This window comes from Fukomys damarensis, unplaced genomic scaffold, assembly GCF_012274545.1.
Source record: "Fukomys damarensis isolate Sample0158 unplaced genomic scaffold, DMR_v1.0_HiC HiC_scaffold_9, whole genome shotgun sequence".
In the NCBI taxonomy this organism is placed as follows: Eukaryota; Metazoa; Chordata; class Mammalia; order Rodentia; family Bathyergidae; genus Fukomys; species Fukomys damarensis.
The window spans coordinates 31,358,762-31,385,223 of NW_022900921.1; the positions used below are offsets into that span (position 1 = coordinate 31,358,762).

Genomic DNA, 26,462 nt, shown 5'->3' on the forward strand with positions numbered 1-26,462 from the left:
TTTTTTTTTTTTTTTTGGTTTTGTGATTTTGGTGCTGGGGATTAAACCCAGGCTATGCTAGGCAAGTGTGCTCTACCACTAAGTTATATCCTGAGCCCCATCAGATTTTTTATATGCACATTCTCTTTAGTCTAACAAGCATACCACAAGGTTATAGCCTATAGGTATACTAGCAAGCATATTCCAAAATATTGTGGATAATCTCACTTAGTCATATTCTATAAAGAACTGGAAACATGAATATCCATTAACAGAGGACTAGGTAAATAAATTATAATTTAACCCATATGATACAGAAGACAAAAAGAGTGATATAGCCACACCTGACTATCTGAAAAGAACCAAGCTTCTATGTTGAACTAAAATATAATGCATACAGAAAGGTTTTATTTGTGTCAGTTAAAAATCATGATATATAAACTCTATAGGGATACTTAATATAGTCATTTGCACACGTGCACCTTGATTTACTGAATATATTCTCTGAAGTCCTAAAGCAATGGTATAAATATAACTTGTTATATGGGAAAATGTTCAGAATATAACACTGATTTTTTTAAGCTGGAAAATATGTATGCACAATATGCATCTGCAAAAGGGCTGAAGGATCCAGAACAATATATACCAAGGTGCTACCTGTAGTTCTCTCTGGGTAGGACTGTGGTGCTTTTAGTGTTCTTTTTCCCTGTCTGCTTTTTCTGTAATGATCAGGGAGGGCATTTGTGCCAAAGCAGCAGTGATACCACATTACAAAAAAGAAAGTTTTCATTGGAAAAGGAAAAAGAATAGGGTTCAGAGACAATCTGAGAGTGTAGACAAGTGAAGGCAGTGCCAAGTGGCCAGAGACTGAGGTGGGCAGGGGAGGCAGCTTGGAGCACACCTGCCTAAGGATCTGGATAAAGAGAAACCAAGTTAGAAGCTCTGGAAATGGTCTTCCTTCCTGAAAGTATATGCAGGTCTCAGCCAGGGGCTGATAATAACCCAAGGATTCCTGTCTTTCCAATCCTTACTCAGCTCTGAGGCTGTCCCAGGGCAAAAGATGAGGCTGGCAAGAAGGCTCTAGCACATACCCTGGGGGTGTGTGATTCTGCAGAACACTCTCCTCCCGGCCCCACTCCACTAAACCATGCTGGAAGTAGAGAAGGATGTATAATACCCATCACAAAAGAGAGAACAGGCCTAGCGTCACTCGGCTCCAAAGTGTTGGCTGGTCTGATTCTGGTTCTGGTACAGTGCCCTTGTGTATAACACTAGGCGTATATACACTCCTACACATACTGTGACACTAAGTACAAAATCTGCCTCAAGAAGTAGTGATAGCAGGGGGCACCAAATCCCATCTAAAGTCAGGCATGAAAAACCAAGAAAACGAAGCAGACCCCCATCAGTGCAAGTGAGTAAGCACAGATACTCATTTTCTACTTCCTTCTTGGTATTACTTTCACATCGTCTAATGTCTTTTCCTCATGGCCTCATCAACTTCTGCATTATCATTCCACCTTAAAAGCACGATCTCCCTGTTGTGCACAGCCAAGGACTACAAAGAAAACAACACAGGAGATAGGCACAAGCTCCACAGAAGGCTTTCATCACCGGGAGGAGGTTGCAGCCTGACAATCATATGGACTGAGCCAGAGAAAGCAGGAGAGCTCACTCATGCAGTGAGAAATGGGCTCCGTGTGTCCAGAAGGAAGCAGCCCAGCTGGAAGGGAAGGAGATACCCACACAGTGCTTCCCTGCCCCAAGATGACACACACACAGTGTCTAGCCAACAGCTGGGTATCTGTCTACACTGTCTATTGTTGGGATCTGGTGACGACTATGCCAGGGCTTCCAGGAACACACCTCAGATGGAAAATACCAACTCTAGCCAGCCATGCTCCTCAATTACTGGCTCAAAGGGCCACACTGTTATAAACATTGCCTATGGACTCAGATTTGTCCAGGTTTGAATTCTGCTTCGTCCCCACTAACTGTATGACCTCAAATTACTTCACTTCTGTGTTACTTGATTTTTTTCAGCTATTGTATGCATTAAATGAGATCATGCCCAGAAAATGCTTAGCATGGGGTGTGGCCCAAAGTAAGAGCTTATTAAACGTTAAGATAACCCATCAGGGGATCTACATACATGTTCTCACACACACACACACACACACACACACACACACACACACACACCAGGAGGCTGCCAGAACCCAATAGCTATGACGGCATCAGGACCAGGGGGCATCAAGACGGATCTGGTCCCAGATGCATTCTCTCCAATTACCCACACAGACAGGGAGGCGCCTCACCATTAGAAAGAGAAAGAGGCAAGGGGAGAAAACACAGATATTGAAAGTGGGTAAAGGCTGGCTAGAAGGCCTGGTAGCCTGTGTTAAAGGTAAGGGTTTGGCACATTCCCAAAACTTCAATCTTTATCAGCCCACTACAAAAAAAGGCATATATGCTGTATGTGCATAGGTGCACGGACAAGGTAGGCAGAAACAGACGGCTGGTGAGGGAGACAAGGAAGGAGACAGAGAACTCCTCGCATCTAATCCTTCTCCTTTTGCCACTACACCAGCACCACAGACGCTTGCATTAGCCAAGCTCTCCACTCATGTCAAAGCAAAGCCTGAGAACATCCCTCAAGAAAGCGGCCTTTTCACAGGGTAGACTAAGGAATGCTCGCTTGCGGGGGGGTGCCCTTTACAAAGTGTACACAGTAGGAACATGCAGGGAGAGCTAAGCACAAGAGGGACCACAAAAAGCAGGAAAGTCAAGGTTCAGAGCTAGCATGAACCCACAGGATCCAGGACTGGGGCCGAGATGTGACCTTCACACACGCCATCATCACTTCACCATCTGAACAACTGGTTGCCATGTGCGTCCTCAATGGCAAACCTCAAAAAGTAAGGAGGATCCATGCAGGCTCTAAGGTCGGAGCTTGAGAGAACAAAAGGACACCAAGAAACAGAGCAAACCCTTGCTGCCTGGTGGACTGGGAGGCTAATGCAGTAGAGAGAGCTGCAGGTGGGCAGCCACCAGGTCCTCAGTTTATTTCCAGACACTAGCTACACAGGAGTCAGAATAGAACAGCAGTCTAACAGTGTCTGTTTGCCAGGTGTGGTGGTGTATGCCTATAATCCCAGCACTCAGGAGGCTGAGGCAGGAGGATTGCTACAAGTTCAGGACCATCCTGAACTATAAAGCGAGACCCAATCTCAAAAAAATAGGTGTTTGTTTGCTCAGAAGGTAAAATGGGTTTGGGGGTGTTTTGTTTTTGTTTTGTAAAGGAAACAGGTACCCATGAGGGAATCTATCATTTAAAATGGCCAGACCCATTTCCTAGGTCACTGATAAGCTTTTGTTCCAGCTGAAATAAATAGCAACAAAGATTTCTGTCCTGCTAAACACTGTGGGATGAATATTCATATTCATCTCTACTCCCTCCCAAGACTCCATTAAAATACTAGGAATACAAGCCGTAGCAGGGAGTATGTCTCCCAGAAAAATAAAATGGAATTAATACATTATCAGGGAGAAGGATTATTCCACTGCATCTGACAAGAATTAGTGGCATGCAAAAGAAAAGCACAATTATTAGCTGCCATCCTGATTCTAAATATATATATTCTGATGAAAAGGCTAATTGTAATACTGTACAGGACGGAGCTCCATTGTGAGACTGATAGTAGGACACAAAATGAGCAGGTGAGAGTGTGTGTATGAAGGAAAGTGTGTGAAAGCCCAAGCACACTTTTCTGGAGAAGCCAGAAGATCATTGGTGTTGGTCCCAATGAATCAAAATTTAACAGCACGCACAGATTACTTAGACAAGTGGTGGAAGATGGCAGATGAAGTAGCTTTTAGCTGAATCAGAACTTGCATTTTAATTATTTTAGGACTGAAAGGAGTGGCCCTAGAAAACAAGACTTAGACTGGAAAGGAAGAGGATAGGGTTACTTGTTTCTTATTAGAAGCCTGGTGATAGTGCTTGACTTTTGTTTATAGAACACTTTGACCAAAACAAAAATTGTCTTCAACAACAAAGAATATCTATTTCAACACCTAACTCAACTTGCTTCTCCACCCCTCAAGACTTCTCAGTTCTCTTTTCTCTACCTAGCGATTAATCACATTTCACTGGCAATGAGCTAGACCTGGCTATTGTTAATTATCTTTACACCTGTGCCTTGTCTCCCTAAGTCATAGCTACTTCACAGCAGAGACCACCTCTTATCATTGAGGAGTCCACAGCAGACCAGGCAGATTTACTGACAAGTTCGCAGGAGGAACAGCAGCCCGCTTCCCCATTACCTGCATAGGCATTGGCCTGCTGCAGAAGGTCGGTGCAGGTGTGCACGTCTGCAAAGGCGCGGATGCCCAGGCAATTGGTGGGATGCAACTGAGACTGCAAGAAGTCACAGCAGTTCTGCCTGACATCCATGAGCTGCAGCAAGCTGGCCGCTGGGAGCAGCACCTGCAAGAGAAATGACATTCTAAACTGCTGGACAGGGACTCATCCCCTTAACACCCTATTCCAACCATGTTTATTGTCTGTTCTTGGCTTTCACTACCTACCCAGTAAATTTAAATTTCCCAGCTTGCTTTCTAGCCTTATTTCCCCCCAACTCTCCGCTTCATGGACACAAGCACCAGCAGATTCTTTGTGCTTCCCTTGGTGATCTTAATCCCTGGGGATCTTATTAAAAGGCAGATTCTGATCCCATAGGTCTAGGCTAGGCCTGAGGACCAGATATCTATGGAGAACTCAGGTGATATTTGAAGCCACTGATCCCTGAGCCACACTTTACACAGCGAAACCCTGCCCACATGCACATGTACACACACAGACGCACCCTAGCATGGGCTCCTATACTTGGTTGCATGTTGGAGTCACCTCAAATGTTCTGATACTGACGCCTAGATGTCACCCCTGAAGAGTCTTATAGGTATGGTGTATAGCCTGAGCAGTGGGTGTTTTTAAAGCCCCCCAGATTGCTTGTAATGATCATCCAAGTTTGAGAACTGCTGCCTGACAGCCTTTTTGTGTGCTGTTTTCACTCAGAAAGATACTTAATCGAGTTGCTCCCTAGCTCGTTTACAACTTAATTGCTGAGGGTCTATGTGCCAGGCACTGCTCTAGGCTCTGAGACTCAGTTGGAAGCAAAATAAACAAAATGCTCCTTTCATGGAGCTTAGAGTCTATCAGAAATAAAGAGACTCCTCTCAAATACTTTGGGACTCAGGCAGGCACATTTTATTTCCTTGCCCAACAAATACAAAGTAAAGAACATCTCTGGGTACATTTTCAGAGAAAGGAGAGCAAAGTTTTCTTTGAAAAGGTCATGGGCCACATGAGTATTTATCCTGCATTCTGGAAGACAGAAATAGTTCTTGAGCAGGTGTGTGTGCGTGCATTTTTCCTGAGAGCCAGGGAAGACTGGCTTGGGCAGGCCAGCTGGGTGCTCAGACTGCCAACCCCTGTCAGGTTTCCTCAGGACTTTCTCTTTGCTGCTGAAACCTGCTCTTAAGGTCAAAAAACACAGAACGACAGCCAAAGCCCTACTCCCCTCCAGCTCCGATACCCCATATAAGGATTATGGAGTCAGAATGGTTTTCTAAAAAGAAATTTGGGGGAAAAAATCATGGAGTAGAACAGTAAGATTTAAGGCTAATATTTAAGTAAGACTGAAGATCCCAGCATGCATTTACCCCCAAACAATCCCACTGACTCAAGCCTTTCTCTCAGCTGCTCCCCTCACTCACAGAGAGACCCCAGCTGTTCCTATCCACATGGGTTTGTCCAGGAAGACCTGTAGACACATTCAGTTTCATTTGGGGCACTACAAAAGTCTTTTTTTTTTTTTTCTAATGATTTACTTGGTTTGGGGTTTTGGTTTTGGTTTGTTTGAGACAGGGTCTCACTCTGTAGTTGAGACTGACCTAGAACTCACTATGTAGCTCATGCTGGTCTTGGACTCACAGCAATCCTCCTGCCTCAGCCTCCCGACTGCTGGGATTACAGGAGTGCGCCACCATGCCTGGCTTTTTCTAATGGTTTAAATTCTAGACCTTGACCTTGCCCAAAACAGCTCTCAGCCCTTAACTCTGACTCTCACTGTATCTGTGGGTTCAGGCCAAAAACTGTGCATCGCTGCCCATGCTTGAGCTTTGTCTTTGCACTAGTAACAAACTATCCTGGTTTGCCTAGGACCGAGGAGTTTCCCAGGACTTTCTGTACTAAAACTGGGACATCTTTAATAACCCTACGTACGTGCGGTAACCATCAAGACCCCCTCTATCAGTGGGCATACTCCGAGTATATCTACTTTCATCAAAGAGAGATCTACCTACCAGCTTATACTTCTCCCTCACAGCAGCTGAGCTCTAGAAAACCTAGTATTCCTCCCTTCCTCTGCGCTCTCTTTCACTCACCCCTGTCCCCAGCAAGATGGCAGTAAATCATTACCATGTCCTTGGTATTTTTTGGCCCACTGATGCATTCCCGAAGAATACAACGATAAAAATCACCCTCGCCTGAGAGTTGCAGACCATAGGTGACACAGCCAGGGTCCAAATCTAACCACCTGAGCTCTGTCCCCACTAGGCAGCCACCATCCTCACTCAACAGCCATAAACTGGGAAAGTCAATTACCCTGTGAGCTTGCTCAGCCTAGCCAAATAGATTCCAGGACCAGATTAGTCTCTGAAGCTATTTAAGTGTAGATCCATTAACCATTCTTGCTGAATACACACCAGGAATGGAAAGCTCTGCTCCCAGTCCCCAGATGACCTTCATGGCGCCTCCCTGGTCAACCCCAGCTACAAAGCCTGAACTAAGAACCATAGGTTGACCGATCAGCCTGTGTTTCTGAACCTTGCCAGTTTTAGCAGAAATCTCACATCCCAGGAGACCCCTCAGATCAGGCAAACTGGGACGCTTACTTGCTCTGTGCTGGAGTTACCTCTGAACAGTAACTCCCAGGTTGTACTTCTGGCCAAGTCTCAGCAAGACCGCACTCTCTTTTCCTCACCAAGAAGACAGCAGCATGGCCTGGGGCTTACATTCTCAAGCTCACTACAACCAGCCAGAAAAGTATAATAATAAATGTTTCTTGAACATATTCCTTATATAACACTTTCATTTTTAGAACTTCCCTGGACAGAGCTATCCATTTAGCTTTCAACTTCCCTACGTTCACTTAGTAGACAAAACTTGGGAGACTTTCCACCTTTCCACACCCCTCATTCTGTTTGGGTCCAATCCTGCCCCCAGAGCATTCCCAAATTGCCTTTCTAAACTGAAGAGGGCTTTTGGTTTCTCTAATCGCTTTTTCCATCTCTTTGATCTTACACCGAGATAGCTGTGTGAGTCAAAGGTCCTCTTCTTCGCTCTACTTGCTACATATGAGAGAGCATGAAGAAAAGTCAAGGAAGTTAGCATGCTGAGGAGGACAATTTGGGGGCTGGAATATAGGTCACTGCTCAGACGATGCATCTCAGGAATTAGATGGGGTCCAATTCGATGGAGCAGTAAGGTCTGGATCCAAGTACAGAACAAATCCCCATGGAGCAAACACACTCAGGAGATGACTGTCTTCGTTCCCTCTCCCCTCATCAGCGGGGCTTTGCGAGGACTTGACGTTATTTTCTCTTGTTGCAAACTACTCTTTCAAGTGGCAGCAGGAACAAGATTCCAATCAGGTGGCCATGAGCGGCCCTCAGCTTCAAAATGATACTGTCCTGGTAGCGTCACCAGGGCAGACTGTGTGGACCCTGAAGGGAGGGAGGAGGCTGAGAACAGAGGAGCAGCTGGCAGGGACTTCCATTCCAATAGAATGGAAGATCACTGTAAAAAAAAAACCTTCCACCTTGCCTGTTACCCCTTGGAAGACAGGCCCTGCATTGGCCTTCTCGGCAGAGTTGTAGTCTCCTCTTCAGCTTGCAAATGGTCAGTCCTCCTTTTTTTTCATGGCAGGCCCTTTTTGTTTTTTTACCTCCCCTCAGATAAAATGAAAACACAGCAGAGGATATCCCGTCACAGAGTTTGTTTCCTTTAGCAAAAACAAAAGGAAATGCCCTGCCTCAGAAAGCACCTACTCCTGGACCTCCAGGGAGAGAGGGCCAGGCTCCTAGGGAGGCACCAGCCAGAGTGCCAGGTGACAGGGTCTGCGCCCCACCTACACGGCTGGCTGGCACAGAAACAGTGCTAAATTAAATCCCACTGAGAGAAAGAAGACAGAACAGAAAACAGACACTTTTGTATAGATGAACAGGGAAGCCAGCAGAATGGCTCTGAGATTACAAGTATCATTTTTCATTTTGGCTTCACTTTCCAGCCATGTGACTGAGGACAAATGGCTTAACCTCTGTGCACCTCTGTCTCCTACACTGTAAAATGAGGACAGTCACGGTACTGCTCTCAAGGCTTGTGTGGATCCAATGAGGAAATACATTTAAAGCAGTGAACACAGTGCTTGGTACACAGAGAGTGCTCAGTGAAGGTCAATGTCAGTTTCCATTACGATTAGTCACGAGGAGCTGAAGCCAAGGTTCTGATCATTCACGTAACAGGAAACCAGAGTTCGCCACAGAGGCAGAGTTGGGACAGAACCAGACTCAGCTCCCCCACACCACCATTTACACTCTGTGACTGCGGCAGGTTACTTTCCCTTTTTGATCAGCAGTTTCTCTAACTGTGAAAGAGGGATCTCAGTCATTGTGTTGGGTGGTTACGAGAATTAAGTAGTACACAAGCAGTCACTGGCACATGCCTGGCTAAAATCAGGATCAGTGAGTGTCAGAATTGCTATTACTTCCACCATCGGAGGGCAACTCAGGATGACTCCCAGAGAACAAGGTATAGCTCTCATGATCATTAAACAAAGCCTTGATCTCTGGCTCCGGAGAGCCCCTGTGCCAGCCTCCAGTTCATCTTCTTAGTGCACTAACTCTTCAGCAAACAGTCTTCATAGATAGCACATGAGCAGCTGCCTCGGCAGACAAGAAATACAGCAAAAAATGTATATTGTAATCTAAATTCATCTTCACAAGCTTTTTCTTGTTCTGTTTCCCCCAAGATCATCCTGACCTAAGCACAGCTGAGAGTGAGGAGGAAGAAGGAAAAGCGTAGTCAGTTTACCGCACCGATTCCACTTAACGATAGTTCCCTCAGGATCCCACATGGTGTCTCTTGGCAGAACCACTGCACCTGCCAGCACAGTGACTCCACACACACAGATGAAGACAGTAGGCCCCCAGAGAGGCTCACAGATCAGTGGGGACCTACGTAGTGAGCAGAGGGGGCAGCCTGACCACCCCGCCACCCTCTAAGATTAGACCCAATCATGTGGCATTTGCTCACTGAGCTCTGCTGTGACTGTCTTCACCAAGTAAGCAATGACTGTTTTCTGCTTCCTGGGCACCTCCCCCCAGCCCCACCACACTAAGATACCCACTTGCTTAGCCATCTGTCTCCACCTTCGGGCCAGCTGCTTCTTGAGGAAACAGCCTGTCACAGCACCCTCTTTGGCCATACTGTCTGTTAGTACCAAGGAGGAGCACAGGGAAATGTGTGCTGAATGAGGGATTGAATGAGTAGGACAAGACTACACACAGTCTACCATGAGGAAGGAGGAGAGACTTGGCAACCCCTGAGCCAGTGCCTCCTGGATCGTGCTTTCCCCTCCATCCGGCTACTTAACAGAACTCTTAAAGGGACCTCTCTTCAGAGCAACAGCTGTCACCCACCGCAGGTCTCTGGTCTTACCAAACACCCAGGCATACCCAGGGCAGGATGTATCCCAAACGGTCCTCTACTTGGGAGAATCACCAGCTGCTTCCAGGCTTCAGTGGCTCAGTCCCTGCCCCACACCCCTTACTATGGATCCTAATCCCTATCTAGATCCTTCCCTTCAGTTCCCATCAGCGTCCAGGCAGAGGAGAAAACCTGGAAAAACCTTCCACAAATACATGATTCCATTGCCACCTCCCCACTTTAGGTAATAACCAACACTTTGGTTTACCATGTGCCAGGCATCACTTGAAGCACTTCAGCTACCTTAATACATTTCATCTAACGATCAGTTTAAATGGTATTATTATGCCCGTAGAGAATAAAACAGAGGGTTAAGTGCAATAACTTGCCAAGACCACTTAACCAGAAAGTGGAGAAGCCAGGATTCAAACACGGACAGTCTACAACTCATTAACTACCCAGTAGAATGGGTACTATCGTAATTCCTGCTTTACAGGTCAGAAAAACAAGCCTTGAGGCATGATGTCAATGGGGGTACTGGAGAAGCTCTGGGAGGAGGAAGAGAAACAAACGGGAGGCAAACAGCATGAATGCCATCTCTGGTCAGAGGCCAGCGTCCCAGGCCCTCATTTTACAGAGGGAAAAGTGACATCTTCAACTACCTCCCTTTATGGGGCAAGATACTGATGCAGTCTTTTGGGGGAAGCACTGCCTTCAATGGCTTTTCTTTTCTTTTCAAGGTTCTAGATGGCCAATGACAAGGTGGAACTAAAAGAGAGAGAAGGCATAGACGACACATTTCACAACTACATGCTCCTGATGCGTGGCAGTTCTATGCACTCAGAGGCAGTTGGATGATTAACATTGAAACAAGAAAAATGTTAACAGCCTCTCAACCCAATACTCAAACCCTTAAGACAAACGACGACCCTGAGCAAGGACAGATCACCTAACTGTCTGGTTCCTCCATCACAAGACACTCAACTGACATGAGTTCTAGACTTGCCACTCCTGCACTCAAGTTCATCAGGGACATTACTGCCTAGTGGTTGAGGACACGGGTACCTGAGCAGGAATGTAGGGACCAGCTGGCTCAGCAACCGGCCACTAATCCCGGAGAAGCCACCTAACTTCCCTAGAGTTTACCTTCCTTTTTAGTGACCACTGGCTGTTGTGAGGATTAAATGAAGTAATACCCAAAACAAACAAACAAACAAAAAAGCAGTACGCTGAATTATTGCCAGGCTGCATTTACCTGCACATTCTCTTCAGTCACCTCAATTTCAGCAGTGTAGATGTAGTCAATCAGCTTACTGAGTGTTTGCCCATCCACATCTTTGATTTCAATCTTCTTGGCTTTACTCTCAGACATGTCACCTGGAGTTCACAACAAAAAACAAAAACAAAATATGAATTTGGTGCCTAGGGTATGCTTAACTTCTCCTGCATGACCTCCTGCCTTGTCTTAGAAACAAAAAATACTGCCTGTGCTCTGGGAAGCAGTAGAAGGGACGCAGAGGAAGCCAGCTGACAACAAGGTCACGCCAACTGTGAATGTCTGGTCACCCAAAAACACAATCTTCAGCATTCCCTACTCTGTCTGCTGCCCGTTTTCATTCTGAAGGCAAAGTGACATGGCAATACTCCACTCAACCAACATTCTCTACAGACGTCTAGGAATAGCGAACGTCTGCAAATGTCCTCAAAGAACACAGGTCTAGTAAGACATACATAAAAATATTTATAAATGAAGTAACAAGAATCTAGTAAAGTATGCATGAAGTATCACAGAAATCAGAAAAAACATTTTTTGAGTACAAACTAAGACCAAACACTTTGTTATTGCCCTTTTCAATCCTACCAATGAGTTTATTAATATTATTCTCAAGGATTAGAGATGTTTTTTGTTTTGTTTTGTTTTGGTACCGGGGATTGAACTTGGGTCCTTGTGCTTGCAAGGCAGGCCACTGAACCGCTGAGCTAAATCCCCAGCCCAAGGATTAGAGATGTTTTAAAGCACTTGCCTAGCATAAGCAAGGCCCTGGATTCAACCCCCAGCTCAAGAAAATTTTATGTGTAAATGGCAGGGGGCAGAGAGCAGCAAGTAATTCATCTTGTCCTCATTTTGCATCCAAGGAGGAGCCAAGTTTGGGTAAAATCCAGGGAGTCCAATTCTAGAGTGCATATCTGTAACCACTGCGCTATTCTAAAACACAGAGGATGGGGCAAAGAAACTCTACCTGGGAACTCCCATGAGGGGTCCTAGTAGAAGGTCACTTTTGAGCTGAACCCTAGAGGATGAAGAGGGATTCCTCAGGAAGCAAAGATGCGGAAGGATTGGCTGGAGGTGTGTTCTGTAAGAGTAAAGTGAGGGGCCAGGGATTTAGCTCGGTAGTTCTGCGCTTGCCTCGCAAGCACAAGGTCCTGAGTTCAATCCCCAGCACCACCAAAAAAAAAAAAAAAAAAAAAAAAAGTAAAGGAGGAAAGTGCCTATAGGGTAGAGTTAGGGAATAGCAAGAGACTGGCTTTAAACAGGGTGTAGTGCAAGGAACCAGAAGATGAAGAGCTGAACGGGGCCAGGACTTGCAGATCTATGCAAGTGGTACAAACAAACTTAGACTTTATCCAGACAGTAACACCACTGAGTAGTTTTAAACAAGGAATGACATCAACAAATGGGTATTTTTTTTTTTTAATGACATTTTGGGTGCAGGTTGGAAGTTGGATCAGAGGTAGGGAAAACAGTTGGGAAGCCCAGATAACAATCCAGGAAAAAGAGGATGAAGGGCTGTGAATGAGGGCAGCAGCAGCATCTCATTTCCAGTCCTCAGTCCTCTGACTTCTGCCTCCACTCTTCAGGCAATCCACGGGGTTACCTGGAATCAGGGTCTTTCAGCAAAAGCAGCTGATTTCGGAAAGAAGGGAAGACAGTCAACACATGTGTCTTTGTAGAGTGAACTAAAGGGTAGCCCATCTATAAGAAACAAGGCATTCAGAAGCCCTGATGTGAGTGTGAGAACAGAGCCTGGGTGGTTGTTTTCTTTCTGCGGAATTCATGTGCTAGAGCCAAGAAAATAAAGTACAGTACAGTGTGTAGGCTGCAAGCGCCCACCTTCAAGCTGCATGGACTGCACAATTCCACCATGAATCCTCTTCTCCTGATACAGTTCTAGATCTGAATGACTCTGGAAATTTTTCAAAACCCTGACTGTTTTCTTCATTTTCAGGCCAGGTAAACCAGAGCCTTCCACTCTGTTCTACCTCCTCTGACTACTATGGAGACCAGTGAAAAGGTCCCAGGTCACAGAGCCCTGTGGCAGGGAAAAGAGGCATAAAGGAAACAGGAAAAGGGAGTGCATTCCTCCTCTACCCATAAAGTAGGCTCTTACAGTCTCTTTTATGTGGAGACACATAAAAGCAATATAGACAAGAAAACCAGAGTTAAATTTCTGTTTCCAAACAGGTATTAAGTTCATTAAGTGTCCACTTGATAATTATACTGCAAAGGATAATCAAAGATGGTCGGTTCTTAGTTTAAGAACTTAACCCTTAAAAAAAAAACTGAAAAAGGAGCATCCTGACTGCAAGAACCAAGAGGTTCATTCTGCTGCCCTCCCACGAGAGTGCATTTGGAGCCTGGCCTGATGGTTTGTCTGCGGAATTTGCACTCCAGAGTCAGGTTATGCTTTTATAACTTTGGATAAATTAATGAAAGCTCCTGAAGTTATATTTGTGTCTGTGTGTGTGTGTACAAATACACACACACAAACTCACACACACCTTGGTTCACAAACTTGATTCTTTCCACAATTCTGGTCGCAAACCAAGTTGAATGAGAACTGAATCAAATTCAATAGTTAGGTTTAATGTTGATCTTATAGGGAAATTTGATTTGGTCCTTGTCCAATTTGGTTTGTGACCAGAATCATGGAGAGAACTGAGTTCCTCAATTGTGTATATGAAAAAGTTCAGACTTTCTGGGAGGACGATCCAGCAGTATACGTTTCTATGATCCACAAAAGGTTAACACATGGTTTTCCAGACAGAACTCGGAGGTATGTTTTTTTTTTGCTCTGTTGCAAAGCTGAAATTTCTAATTTTCAACATTAAGTAGCTAAAATTTCACTTAGCCAAAAAAAAAAAATGTGAAAGAAAAACTAGAGAATTGAAAGCAATAATGATTTTCTAAGAATGCTCCCTTGTACTATATTCGAGATCTGTATAAAAGGAGGGGGCAAGGAGAAGGGAAAGAAGTGAAAGGGGAAAAAAATGGAAGAAAAACTAGAAACAAAACTTTTGTAAATGAGGTGTGGAGGCGGGGTTGAAGGGTGGCGAGCAGCACAGGGAAAAGAAAGGATTAAGATATATTATGTACAGGTATAGATTCCCTATGATATGATGATCAATATGTGATCAATATGTATAACAAATAGAAACTAAAAAAAAATCAAGTTTTAAAAAAAGAAGCAGGGCTGAGATTTGAAACTTGGCCTAACTCTAGACCCTGAGCCATATTTAATAAATCCTTCTATAATTTAAAGCAGACCCTGACCAAAGATCTTGATTAAAATATTCCAAAATTCAAAGCATTGGTCCAAATTCTGAGGACAAGTTAGGACTTTATACTCAGCAAGCAAGAACCAAGGGGTAGGGACCTTGTCAAATTTATTATCAAGATATCCTCAGGCCGGGGATTTAGCTCAGTGGTTCTGGTTCCTGCCTCACAAGCAGAAGGACCCAAGTTCGATCCCTGGTACCAAAAAAAAAAGATATCCTCAACATGTATCAAAGCGCTTGGCATAAAAACATGTGTCAGAGTGAGGAAAAGAGAAAAGGTGCTTTGTTTTGTTTTGTTTTGTTTTTGACATCTCATAATTCCATGAGCTTCTAATAAATCCTGAGAGGTAGAAACTATTAAGGGCTTAGGACTTATTCTTTTAGCTTTTTTGTTTGCTTTGTTGTTGTTCTTGCTGCTGCTGCTGCTGCTTCTGCTGCTGCTGCTGCTGCTGCTGTTGTTGTTAGACAGGGGTCTCACAGTTCAAGGCTGGCCTTGAACTCACTATGCAGCTCAGGCTGGCCTTCAACTCACAGCAATCCTCCTGCCTCAGCCTCCTGAGTGCTGGAATTATAGGCGTGCTCCACCACACCTGGGAATTTACTCACCTTTGCTCCTTCACTCACCTCTAGTAGTCTGACAAAGTATTTCCAGAAACAGAACATGAGTGCACTGAGTTTCCCCATCTCAAGATCAAGCCAAGACACTTCCTAGCTAACTTTTTCCCAAGAAGCCTAACCAGCCACCTCAGGATCTAAGCATTCAGAAAATATCCACCAGTTGCATATCTTTTTAGCCCTTTCCATCTTTTGCTTGTCTTCTAACAAGCATATCCTATTTCTCCAAACAGAAAATGATACAATGGTGGCAGATATTTGTGCATTTGTTCCTCCAATATATATCAAAAGGTGTCCTATGTGCTAAACACAGTGCGAAACCCAAAGGATGTAACAGTGGACAAGTCATCTCCCTGCCTTCATGCAGCTCAGGCTGGTGGACAAAGAAAAATAAATCAACAATTGCAAAGAAGATAAATGCCACAAAAGGGAACCCTATTTGAAAAAGTCTTAAGCCAGGGACTCCTACAACCTAAATATGTTTTCAAAATTCTGAGTGCACAAGAGAACCTATTTGCTTTTCTGGGAATACAGTAAGTCCCTGACTTATGAACATTTGAATTGTGAACTTCCACAGTTGTACCATATAAGGTACACAGATGTACTGTGTAAGACTTGCTTTGTCAGATTATGGAGGAATCTGACTTACGAATGTTCTCCCAGAATGGAGCTCGTTCGCAAGTCAGGGACTCACTGTACAGTCCATTATTCTCATCAGACTGATTCATAATGGTTAAGAACCACTGATATTCAGATGTGAAGATGAGAAAACAGTAGTGGGAAGAAGAACAGAATATGAAAAGATCAAGAGGTATGAAAGAGTATCTGGGAACCACAAGGAATTCAGCCTGGCTATACCACAGCATGCAAAAACAGGACTAATGAGACAGGGCTGGAGATAAAAGCAGAGCCTGGACCCACGAAGGCCTTGCAGGCCATTCAGAGGAGTTCAGACTTCATCCTGACTGCAATGGGAAATCCCTGGCTGGTTTTAAGGGGGTTAAAGACACATCAAATTTTCATTTGTGGAAGAAAAGAGTAACTACAGTGTGGATAATGGCTGGGGAGGGGAGAGGACAAATCAGGAGAGACGTTGACCGATTAGAAAGTCACTGTAGAATATAAGGGAAAGATGTTGGTAACCTGGACTAAGGGACCATGTTTTGAATTTCTTTAAATCCTCAGACTCCACCCCGGGGCCTGTACTGGCAGTCACTGAGAAACACGGAGGCCCAGGAGAGCAGGTAGTGCCATGTCTCTGTTAGGTACAAGTGTGCCAAGTCTTAGTTCCAGCCCTTGGCAAGTGCACCATGTGTACAAGTGAGATATTTTTATGTAAAAGATTGCCAACAGTGAGCCGGAGCAAGGAGGCTTGAATTGAGGAGTGAAATCAAAAAATCTTTTGTATCACAGAAGATTCAAGAAGTCTAGAAAAATCAGTGGCTCATCTTCCAGGTCACTGGTTTACACCCAACCCTATGATGAAGTAAATCTGCCTTGAGACTGAAAAAGAGATGGTAGAGTGGCTACCAGGTCTTTCCGAAAAACCATAGTTCGACCACAAACCCGTCTCCAAGTTTATGTCCTTAAAGGGAGGAAAAAGATATGTTCAAAAGTCCTTACTTTACAGAATTATTCCTCCCTCCTAACTGAATCCTTTCTGTTATAACAGACTCATGCACTAGGCAGAAAGAAAACAGGGAAATCCTTATCCTTTGCACAATGATCCTTCACAGATGTGAAGAAGATATTAAACTGTCTTCCCCCAACCCTTGACCCAGGCCTCCTATCTGCACTGCCAACTCATCTGGCCAGAGCTGAGCACTAAGGCCTACCTACATCAGCAATAACCTCAAATAAGAGAAAGAGATTCTCTGTCTCTTCCTTGAACCCGAGCCAAGCCTCCTGAAGCACAGAAGTGTGAGCCATTTGGCTGTAAAAGTCCGACCTTCATCTCCTGTGAAATAAGGACATTCCCTGCCCTGCTTTTATCCCTAGTCTGTATGAGAATCAAAGGAGACAAGACTGTGAGAACTGGGACAGCAGAATCCAGCAGAGCCACGGTGATGAATATCACCCCATCACCCACCTTCCCTAGAATCTCATCCCTCCTCCACCTGGAATGGTTCTTTACTCAGCTAGCAGCAGAAGGAAGTGCCTGTGTATCCTCGTGGACATTTCAGATCCACTCTAATCAACACCATAATGACATGTGTCACAGCCCCCCATTATATCCACAAGAGCTTTGGAAACTGTGAATTGCTCTAGGTAACGAGAATGTTTAAAGCACCTTTTCTGTGCTGGATACGTTATGCTCACTGCTTAGATCTGTTACTTGGCTATTATTATTTTGGTCTCAGAGATAAAGGTGAGGACTGAAAAGGATATATGAATTCTCCAAACACTCATTAAGTGCTAGATTCAGGATTGGAAGCCAGGTCATTCTGGCTCCAAAGCCCTTTCTAAGAATCTACACTATCTCCCAACTCAAGATGCCATTATCACTCTGGTGTTTAGTCCTTAGCAAAAAGGCCTCTCCCTCACCCACTCCAAATCTCTTCTGTGAATTTCCTTTAAAACTTGGGTAAACCAACTGCACCTTCATGGAGATGGACAGCAGTCTCTACTCCTAGGCCCTATTCAGACATCTTTTTAGCATAATAATCATTGCTTTAAAAACTCACTATTTCTTAAATAAGGCACACATGTGTAAATACCGAATAGTCTCTCTGGTGTGAATAATCTGCAATAATACAGAAGATCCTAATAAGATTACCGACATTGAGAAATGGGAAGAAAGGAGCTAAAGGTGTAGGGAAGGTGGGATGGGTAGGGGAAGGGTAATAAGGGAAAAGAAAAAAATGTGAGATAATGAAAAGTTGGAAATAAAGTGTTTGTAGATGGGGAAGGGAGGAGGGGGTGAAGGGAGGGCAGGGACAAGGGGAAAAAATGAGAACCAAGACATGTCATGTAGAGGCACAAATTCCCAATAATGAATGTAACTGTACTGTATCCCTAAAATGTACCAATAAACTCAATTAAAGCTGAAAAAAAAACTCACTATTTCTGCAGCCAGAACAACATATAATTAGACACAGCTACTCTATTCCTTGGCCATAAATCTGGGTTTCCAAAGTCAGAAAAGAATGCCTGATTTTAATGTCGTGTGTGAGGGACACGAAGAAGAAATCCTAGGTTGCTATACTTCAGCCCAAAGGTGACTAACTCAAGAAGACAGTCAAATAAAAGAGGAGGCCATTACTCCTTAATCCCAGGCAGCCTGATACCTCCAGCTTTTTTTAAAGGAATTGTTCTATCTAACACCTGACTCCTTGGGGACCAGGATCCAGACCCTACCTACCACTACTACTATGCTTTACAACCTAATCAAATCCCAAAGAAAGGATTCAGTTTCCAATTCTCCTCCCTCACTGCCCTGTTGCCTTGTGTTACATTTTGTTTTGTAGCATGTTATGTGCAGTTCTTCAAAGGCCTCATCAGTACATTATGTGAACACCAAGAACAGAGACACAGGCATCAGTCAGGGCCTGGTCGGGTTTGTCAGACAGTGAGGTTGAAACAAAGGTTGTATGGAATGAGTTGATGCATTAGGGGTAAGAGCCAACACCTACTGTTCTGTTTTGTGGGTGACTAGTGTCCACTCAAATTCTAAGCTGCATGCTCCTTACACCCAGCACATTCCTGACCTCTTCTTCTTATCTCTACTTACTAAAAAGGGACCAGTTAAATATCAGCCCAAATCTAATAAAAACTGGACAGTGATTCTCCAAAAAACAACCAATCTAAACCAGTCACTGTATATGATACAAGAAAAAAAAAAAAAAAAAAGAAGAGATCATTGTGAGGGCTTCAGTTGGGATAAAAGCCCACATCTTTTAGCCACAATGACAGGTGCAAGATCCTGAGCCCACATATTCTTTAGAGCTCAGTTACTTTAACACCAGTAAGTGGAGGGTGTGTAGAAAGTATCTGAATGACTTGTAGCTCAAGAACCCACATGGAATACTAATACTATAGTGCAGGAAAATTGCAGCCCCAGAGATGGAGGTACCAGGACAACAGGACTGAGAGAGAATCTGAAGTATTTTGTATATCTAGGAAGAGACAGGAAGGAGACCACACTGCTGGATTCTCTACTCCAACTGTACAGAAAGGAGCTAAGAGATTTGTATACTCCGAGGACACTTAGATCTTGCTTTCCTAACTTGTATTCCAAGTTACTGTGGGCAGGACATTATCAAGGAGTGTGGGGCTGGTATTTGGAACCACCACAGGACATTTGGACAACATGAACTCATAGGACCAAAAAAATAAAATACCTAAGTCTGACTAAAAGATCATTATCACACAACTCCATCAGAAGAAGGCTATGTGTACTCTCCTTTGGCCTTAAACACACTGACAGAAATGGACTTAATAGATTTTAGTCATTTTAAAGCCAAATTTGATAACTGGAACATAATTTTGCAATGTTACTGGAAGGGTTTTATGTACCTGTAAAGTTTTAGGCAAAGCCAATGGGCCTCAAAAATACACAAATCCCATATAGTCCTGAAGGGAGCATACATAGGTTGGAACAGCTAAAGGGTATTGTGACAAATGTCTCACAAGTCTTAAAAATGTACACGGCCTTTAAACAAGTATTTCCTATTGTACAAATCTAGTCTAAGGAGATAGTCAAAAATGTAAATAAAGCCAGGTATGGTGGCACATACTTGTAATTCCAGCACTCAGGAGGCTGAGGCAAGAGGATCACCATGAATTCAAGGGCAGCCTGAGCTACATAGTGAGTTCACATCCAGCCTAGCATATGCAGAGAGACCGTGACTCAAAAAAACAACAACAAAAAAAAGGACTGGGGATTTAGCTCAGTGGTTCCACTGCCTGCCTCACAAGCACAAGGTCCCGAGTTCAATCCCCAGTACCAAAAAGAAAAAATAAATAATAATAATAATGCAAATAAAGATTAAGATGCAAAAGATGCAAGACACCCATGACAGAATTATTTAGAATAGGGAAATGTTAGAAAAGAATTATAATTTCCAGCAAATAAGAAAATGGATTTTCAATTAGGATATATATTGCAGTAGCTAATGTTGACTGTCAATTTGATTGGCCTATGTGACACCTAGATTAATAAAGCAGATTTTGGGGTGTATATGGGTGAGTCAAGAAGGCATGGCCTTGGAGACTGTATCTAATCTCTGGTCCTTTCCTCTTTGGTTCCTTCCCTGGCTCTCGGCTTCCTGGCTGCTCTGAGCTGAGGAGCTTTCTTCCACCATTCTTTCCACTGTGGTGTTTATGCCTTGGTGACAGCCAGCGATGAACTGAAACCTCTGAAACCATGAGCCAAAATACACCTTTTCTCCTTCAAGTCATATTTTATGTCGAGTATTCTGTCCCAACAATGTAAAGTTGACCAACATGATGGAATGTCATGAAACCAGTGAAATTATGGTGTAGATCCAATTTTATCAACATGGAAAGATATTATTCATGACATAATGCTAAGCTTAATGAAGTACATTTTTGCCTGTGCAGGCGCTGGAAGCACTGAGCTAAACCCCTGGCCCTATCAAGTACATTTTTATTGACCTACTACACAACAACTTGAGAAGATACAATACTTACCCTCATAAACCTTCTAAATGCCTAGAGAAATCAGATACCAAGGAAGTATTTAGAAAAGAAAAAGTATAAGGTATTTTGCAGGTAAGTAATAAAGGCATTTAACTTAGTCCAGAGGAGTCATGGAGGGACCTTTGGAGAAAGTGATGCTTAAGAGGTAATGAGAGATCAATACAAGTTAGGCAAGCAAAGAGACAAACAGGAAAAACAACCTAGAAAGAGGAATAGCAATTTTTTAAAATACATATATTAAAAAAGGCTATTGAGCTATATATAAAAAATGAATCCATTTATGTTGAAAATATATTTTGGACACACATATGTTTATAAATACAAAATGAAAGGATATGAACCATACTCTTACATAGACATTATAGTGCATGTATCTTTTTAATTTCTGCTTACTCACATTTTCTGACTTTCTGTAACCAACATATGTGAAGAGTATTAAGACGTATGGGCAAATGTGTGGGTAGAAAGATGAACGAAAGAGTGGAAAAACTTGGATAGTCACCAGATGGACACTGCGTTACAGCACCCATTGTACAAACATTACATCGATTCTTTCCTCCTTTTAATTACTAAAGCCTAAGATCTGTACCAGGAGCATATTTTCTACTAATTTCTACAATCACTTTATTTCTTCTATGGCCATTCTACCACCTCTGAGACAAGTTGATTATCAAAAATGGACCCAACAGGGGCCGGGGATTTAGCTCAGAGGTTCTGCCGCCTGCCTTGCAAGCACAAGGTCCTGAGTTGGATACCCTGAACAAAAAAAGAAAAAAAAAAAAAGTGGACCCAACAGCATAATTAATTGCAATTCCAAACAGCTTTCTCTCTCAAAACTGGACTTTCCAAACCACACAAACAAAGACTGCCTGGCAGAGCTATTTATTGAAGTTTATTTAATAGTCATTTAGCTAAATAACTACTGGGGACAAAATAAATTGTTTTTTAAAAAGAGAGATGGATAGAGGAATGAGAATAAACAATTAGAGTGAGATCACAATAAAGGGAATGTGGCTCAAAATTTCCAGGTAGTCAGCTCAGCTGATTTTCCAAGCTGCAAAGTGAATGAAATCCCTGGCCCATACCTCAAGGCAAGGGAAGAGTGCTTGGCCACTTAAGCAGAGGTACAACTCCAAATTGAGATCAGCTCCTTCACATGATGAGCCAAGGGAAACACATGTACAAGGTACCCTCACAGCACAAGTGCCAAGGTTCTCTCAAAAAGAATAACTTGCCCAGTTGTGTGCTCAATTAGAAAAAGCATTAAAGTGAATTTAGCAAAAATGTTCTGCACCAACCACTCTTAGCAAACTCATGTTCTTTCTTTCAACATTCACTGGCCACCTTCTGTGATAGGCACGGATGGCTTAACATTGACAAGACATGCTTCCCACATGCCCAAAGCTCAACATTTCATTCACTTATTTAAAAAAATATTTGAGTCCTATAACATGCCAGGCACTCGGGATTAGTAACAAACATGTTCAACAAGGTTCTACCTTTATGGGTCTTATATTCTAGTGAGGAGAGACAGGTAAAAAACAAACATAAATACGTAGTAAAATGTTTATCAGAATAAGTGTGATGAAAAAAGTCTAGTTATCAGCTAGATAGAGGTTTGGTGTGGAATTATGGTTAGTGTAGTCAGAGGAGCCTTCCCTGGAGAGGAGAGGAGACATTTACAAGATGAAAAGCAGCTAGTTACATAGCTACGTAAGGGCATGGGCATTGCAAACAGACCAGAATGCAGAGCAATGATTACTGCACTCAGAGCGGCTACAGGGAACTCGGAAAACGTGGAAGTGACACCTGACCCAGCCCAGGGGGCTCTCAGAAACTGAAATGGCCTCCTTCTGCAGCAGTGATTTACACAGCACTGCACGTCCCTGATTCAGAAATACTTCTCTTAAAAACTAGAGACAGGAAGATTCCCCCATTGGTTTCAGAGAATTCAATCCAGTTATAACATTACATGAAACAGTTAGACAAGGCTATCCCTTTCATAGGCATGCCCAGAAAAGAGGGACCTCTGGTATTAATTATTCCTATGTCTCATCTTCCCAGACCCCACCATCACTTCTCCAAATCCTTTCCACACGTCTATAAAGGCTTCCTGAAATAGAGAAGAACAAGATGTGAGCCTGACAGTGCGACACTGGACCAGCTGTCAAGAAGCCAGGTCCCACTCACTCAGGATGTGACCTTGAGAAAGTCCCTTTCCTTCTCCCACCTCACCCCGTCTGCACAATGAGAGATCAGAAAGCCTGACAATGTTCCCAGGAACCAACAAGGTTAACCAACTCCCCCAGGGGTCATGAAGCATGCCGAAGCTCCAGAGTAACAGACTATACGATTCTACCTCCTTTTTCCTTGTGGTGGACAAGGAAGGGGCTACATGTCCAACTGGCCTGGCTCAGATTTTGGTTCCCTCAAGATCTTCATAGTGCCAAGCTGAGAAGAGAGAAGCTCTCATGGTAGATTTATAGTCTTCTCTCTCCTCGCTCCCATCATGCCACCACCCTCTGTGTTCTCCCAGTGGAGTGGCAGTCCCATACCCAAGGGTACTGTGTGCCCCTCGCCATACCTGTGAACATCGCACAGAAGTAAGGGCTGCAGGCTGCCAGGACCACACGGTGGGCTTCTATCTCCACATCTTCTGCCACAATCATCACATCACACAACAGCTGCTTACTGTAAGGGGACAGGATGGGGACAGAGTGGTCACAGTATGGACACCTATCCCCATCATACAAAGGTATTTTTATTTCCCACCCAGATTTCATTCTATCACCACACAAGGCTGCCATAGAGATTTGCTGTCTTGATGTAGGCAGGGCGATGGATTTGTTGACTTTTATAAATCCTGATACACCTCCCACTCAAGCTTTCATAAAGTATAAAGAGATCCAACTATCCTACGGCTGTAAATTCAGGGCTGCTTAATTTGTCTTCACCTCTCCACACCACAGTTCCATCACTCTGACTGAGAAGCACTGAGACAGTGTCTAGGGAGTAGTGGCAAAAACTTCGGGCTGTCAGTTGAATGACTGAATAAACGCAAGGAACATGGGCATGCCACTGAGGTGTGCCACCAGCAAGAGAAAGTGCTGATTCTTAAAGGCTTCCATGGTAGTATTATGGTTTTGATCAAGAATGTCCCAAAAGGCCTCACATGCTCAAAGGTGGCACTTTTGACAGGTGAATGACTCACGGGATGACATAGCTGACTTGCTGTTAGGCCGCAGGGTCCATTCAAAGGAGGCAGGTCACTGCTCAGAAGGGTATATCTCCCTCCATGATTTCTCCTTTCTCTGCTCTCTGGGTGCAATAACAAGCACAGCTTTCCTCTACCCAGGCCCTTGCACTATAACTTCTTGCCTTGTAGTCAGCCAACGAGGGACCAAAAACTCTAAAAAATTAAGCCAAAATAAGTTTATCCTCCTTTAAGTTGTGAGTGTTGGGTATTTTGTCCCTGCAAGGAGGAAAGTGTCTAAAATAAACTATTTGTGCAATGCTGGTAAGAAGTCAGACTCTGGAATTCTCCTCCCACCTAGATCTAACACCATCACCAAGAAGACTACCTGCACACGCAGCGTTCCCTGAAGACCCTGTGCAAACTCCTATCATTGCAACTATTAGGAATAATGTAATTTTCCTTTGTATGTGATTGTCACCCCATCACACTGTAAACTTGGAAAAGGAATTGTCCTATCCACCTTTGTATCCTAGGCCCCTAGTTTCATGCCTAGCACATAGTAGACCTGGAATTTTTCTGACCAAATGAATAAATAAGAGGGAATCAAGCTACATTTAGAAAGAAAATGGATATCTGACTACTTTAGAGATTCACAGGGTGCCACAAGTCTCTATCAATCCAGGAATTGTTCTTTTATCAGCCTTCTAAGGTCGTATCATTCATATTATTAATATAATAGCAGTTATGAGTTACTGGTGCCAGGCACTGTTCTAAGCACTTTTTATACACATATTGTTTCATTTAATTCTGTCTACAACCCAATGAAGAGGGTTAATTATTATGACAAATATAAAAATGAGGAAATTGAGGTACAGAGAAGTTTGGTATAACCTTCTCAAGGTCACAAAGAAAGGGAACATGGGAAAGTTGAAACCGGATTTTAATGCAAGTAGCTTAAACTCAGGGCACATTGACTGGTGCCCTGGTCACTAGCGACTCCTTTAGATTAAAGCACTGGAGGGCCGGGCATTTAGCTCAGTGGCTCTGCACCTGTCTCTAAAGTACAAGGCCCTGAGTCCTATCTCCAGTATGAGGGGGGCAAGAAAAAAAAAGCACTGGAGACAGGAAGGCAAGGAGTACAAACATTATTTCAAGTGTAGTTCACTGGTAGTGCTTCACAAGATCTAAGGTCACGTCTGGGCTCTATGTAAGGATGTGGAAACTAGTTAACAAGTCTGCCATGATTGAAAGATGGAAAATAAGCTACATACAGTATTTGCTATCTCTGATAAAGTACATTAAGCCACTGTCAACTACTAAAACATTAGTTTAGGTTCACTTAGAATCATAAGGCATGACAAAACCCAAGCTGCAAATGCCCTTAAAAATCATCTGGTTAGGCCATGGATGAAGCTCAGTGGCACAGCGCCTGCCTGGCAAATGTGAGGTCCTGAGTTTGATCACTGGTAGCAGAAAAAAAAAATCATCTGGTCTATGAAAGCCAGAGAAGTGAAGAGAAGCCGAGCCCCAGAACCTGAATCTTGAATCTAGCTCTCTTGACTCCATATACAGTGTGGTGCTTTTTCCACTGTACCATAAAGCATTGCGATGCGTTAATACTTCAAATGGGAAAAGACAGAAGATAGGTTATTTCCAGCAGGTAAGGGTGGTCAAGAAATGTTCAGCATGGGGATTAAAGTATGAGTAAGGAGGTTTCTGGAAAGGGTAAGGCCTTTGGGCACAAAAAAGTAAAACTAAGAGGTTAGAAACTCACACTGCACTGACAACAAACCTTACATGGCAACTTTATCAGAATAACCAGTACAAACAAGAATAGAACTGACTCTGCCCTACAGGGCTACAATTACATGGGCAAATAAGCTCACCACTGTTTTCTCACCTGTCTTAGCTGCCTTTGGGACACAAATCTTGGAGATCAAATGGGATGGCACCTAAGCTCTGGTAAAAGTTATTGTAAAAATGTATTCTCAAAAGAATAAACTTACCTTGGACATTTTAACTTCTATTAAAGATACATTCGATTCCCAGTACCCCCCACACACAAAAAAAGATTATACAGAGAAAGTAGAGTCATCATTGCTGTTTAAGAGTAACCAATAGTGTTTTCAGTAAGCAAGATTTGAACGATGAAATTGTTAACAAGGAAAATTCAGAAAGGCTAAACTAATTTTCAGGGCTAGAAGTAAACAAGCAAATGTCAGAGTACGATATCTTGTATAAATGCAATGATGTGGATAATTCCCAAGTAAATGGGGAAAAGTCAAGGAGGAATACAGATGGCAAATTCAATTAAGCAAATAAATGAGAGCCATTCTGACAGTTGGGAAGTAGTTCTCAATGCCAGAGAAATTCTCACCTAGGACCATAGGTATGGCAGCTAAGCTGAATTGTCAAGTTGACCAGATAAGAAAGGGAAGAGGAGCATGGAGCCACAATAGGTAACGGGGGATAATCGAACAGCTGAACGTGCTGTTAAGAGGTGAGGTCCAACTGGAGGAGGTGGGACCCAGCTAGAAGAGGTGGGTCCCTGGAGCGTGCTTTGGGACAGAACATCTCTCTCACTCATACTGTTCCCCTGAACAGCTTCCTGGCCACCATTAAGTATCTCTGCCCTGCCACCTTCCACCATGACGCGTCTGCCTTGCAGCCAGAACCATGGACCAA

The 26,462-nt window shown here is 43.5% G+C and overlaps 1 protein-coding gene across 9 annotated transcripts in view; it reads right to left on the bottom strand.

Moving 5' to 3' along the window:
- Positions 1–26,462, bottom strand: part of Klhl3 (kelch like family member 3) — a 111,158-nt gene that overhangs the window by 65,638 nt on the left and 19,058 nt on the right. For 7 of the 9 annotated variants that reach the window (XM_010614114.3, XM_010614111.3, XM_010614116.3 and 4 more), the window contains exons 3-5: positions 23,166–23,272; positions 11,004–11,125; positions 4,306–4,468 (exon numbers count right to left, since the gene is read on the bottom strand). In XM_010614114.3, coding sequence (XP_010612416.1) covers positions 4,306–4,468; positions 11,004–11,125; positions 23,166–23,272 — 392 coding nt within the window. Of the gene's footprint in view, positions 1–4,305; positions 4,469–11,003; positions 11,126–23,165; positions 23,273–26,462 lie in introns of those variants that run through there. The other 2 variants (XM_010614113.3, XM_019206071.2) reach the window with 2 other exon arrangements.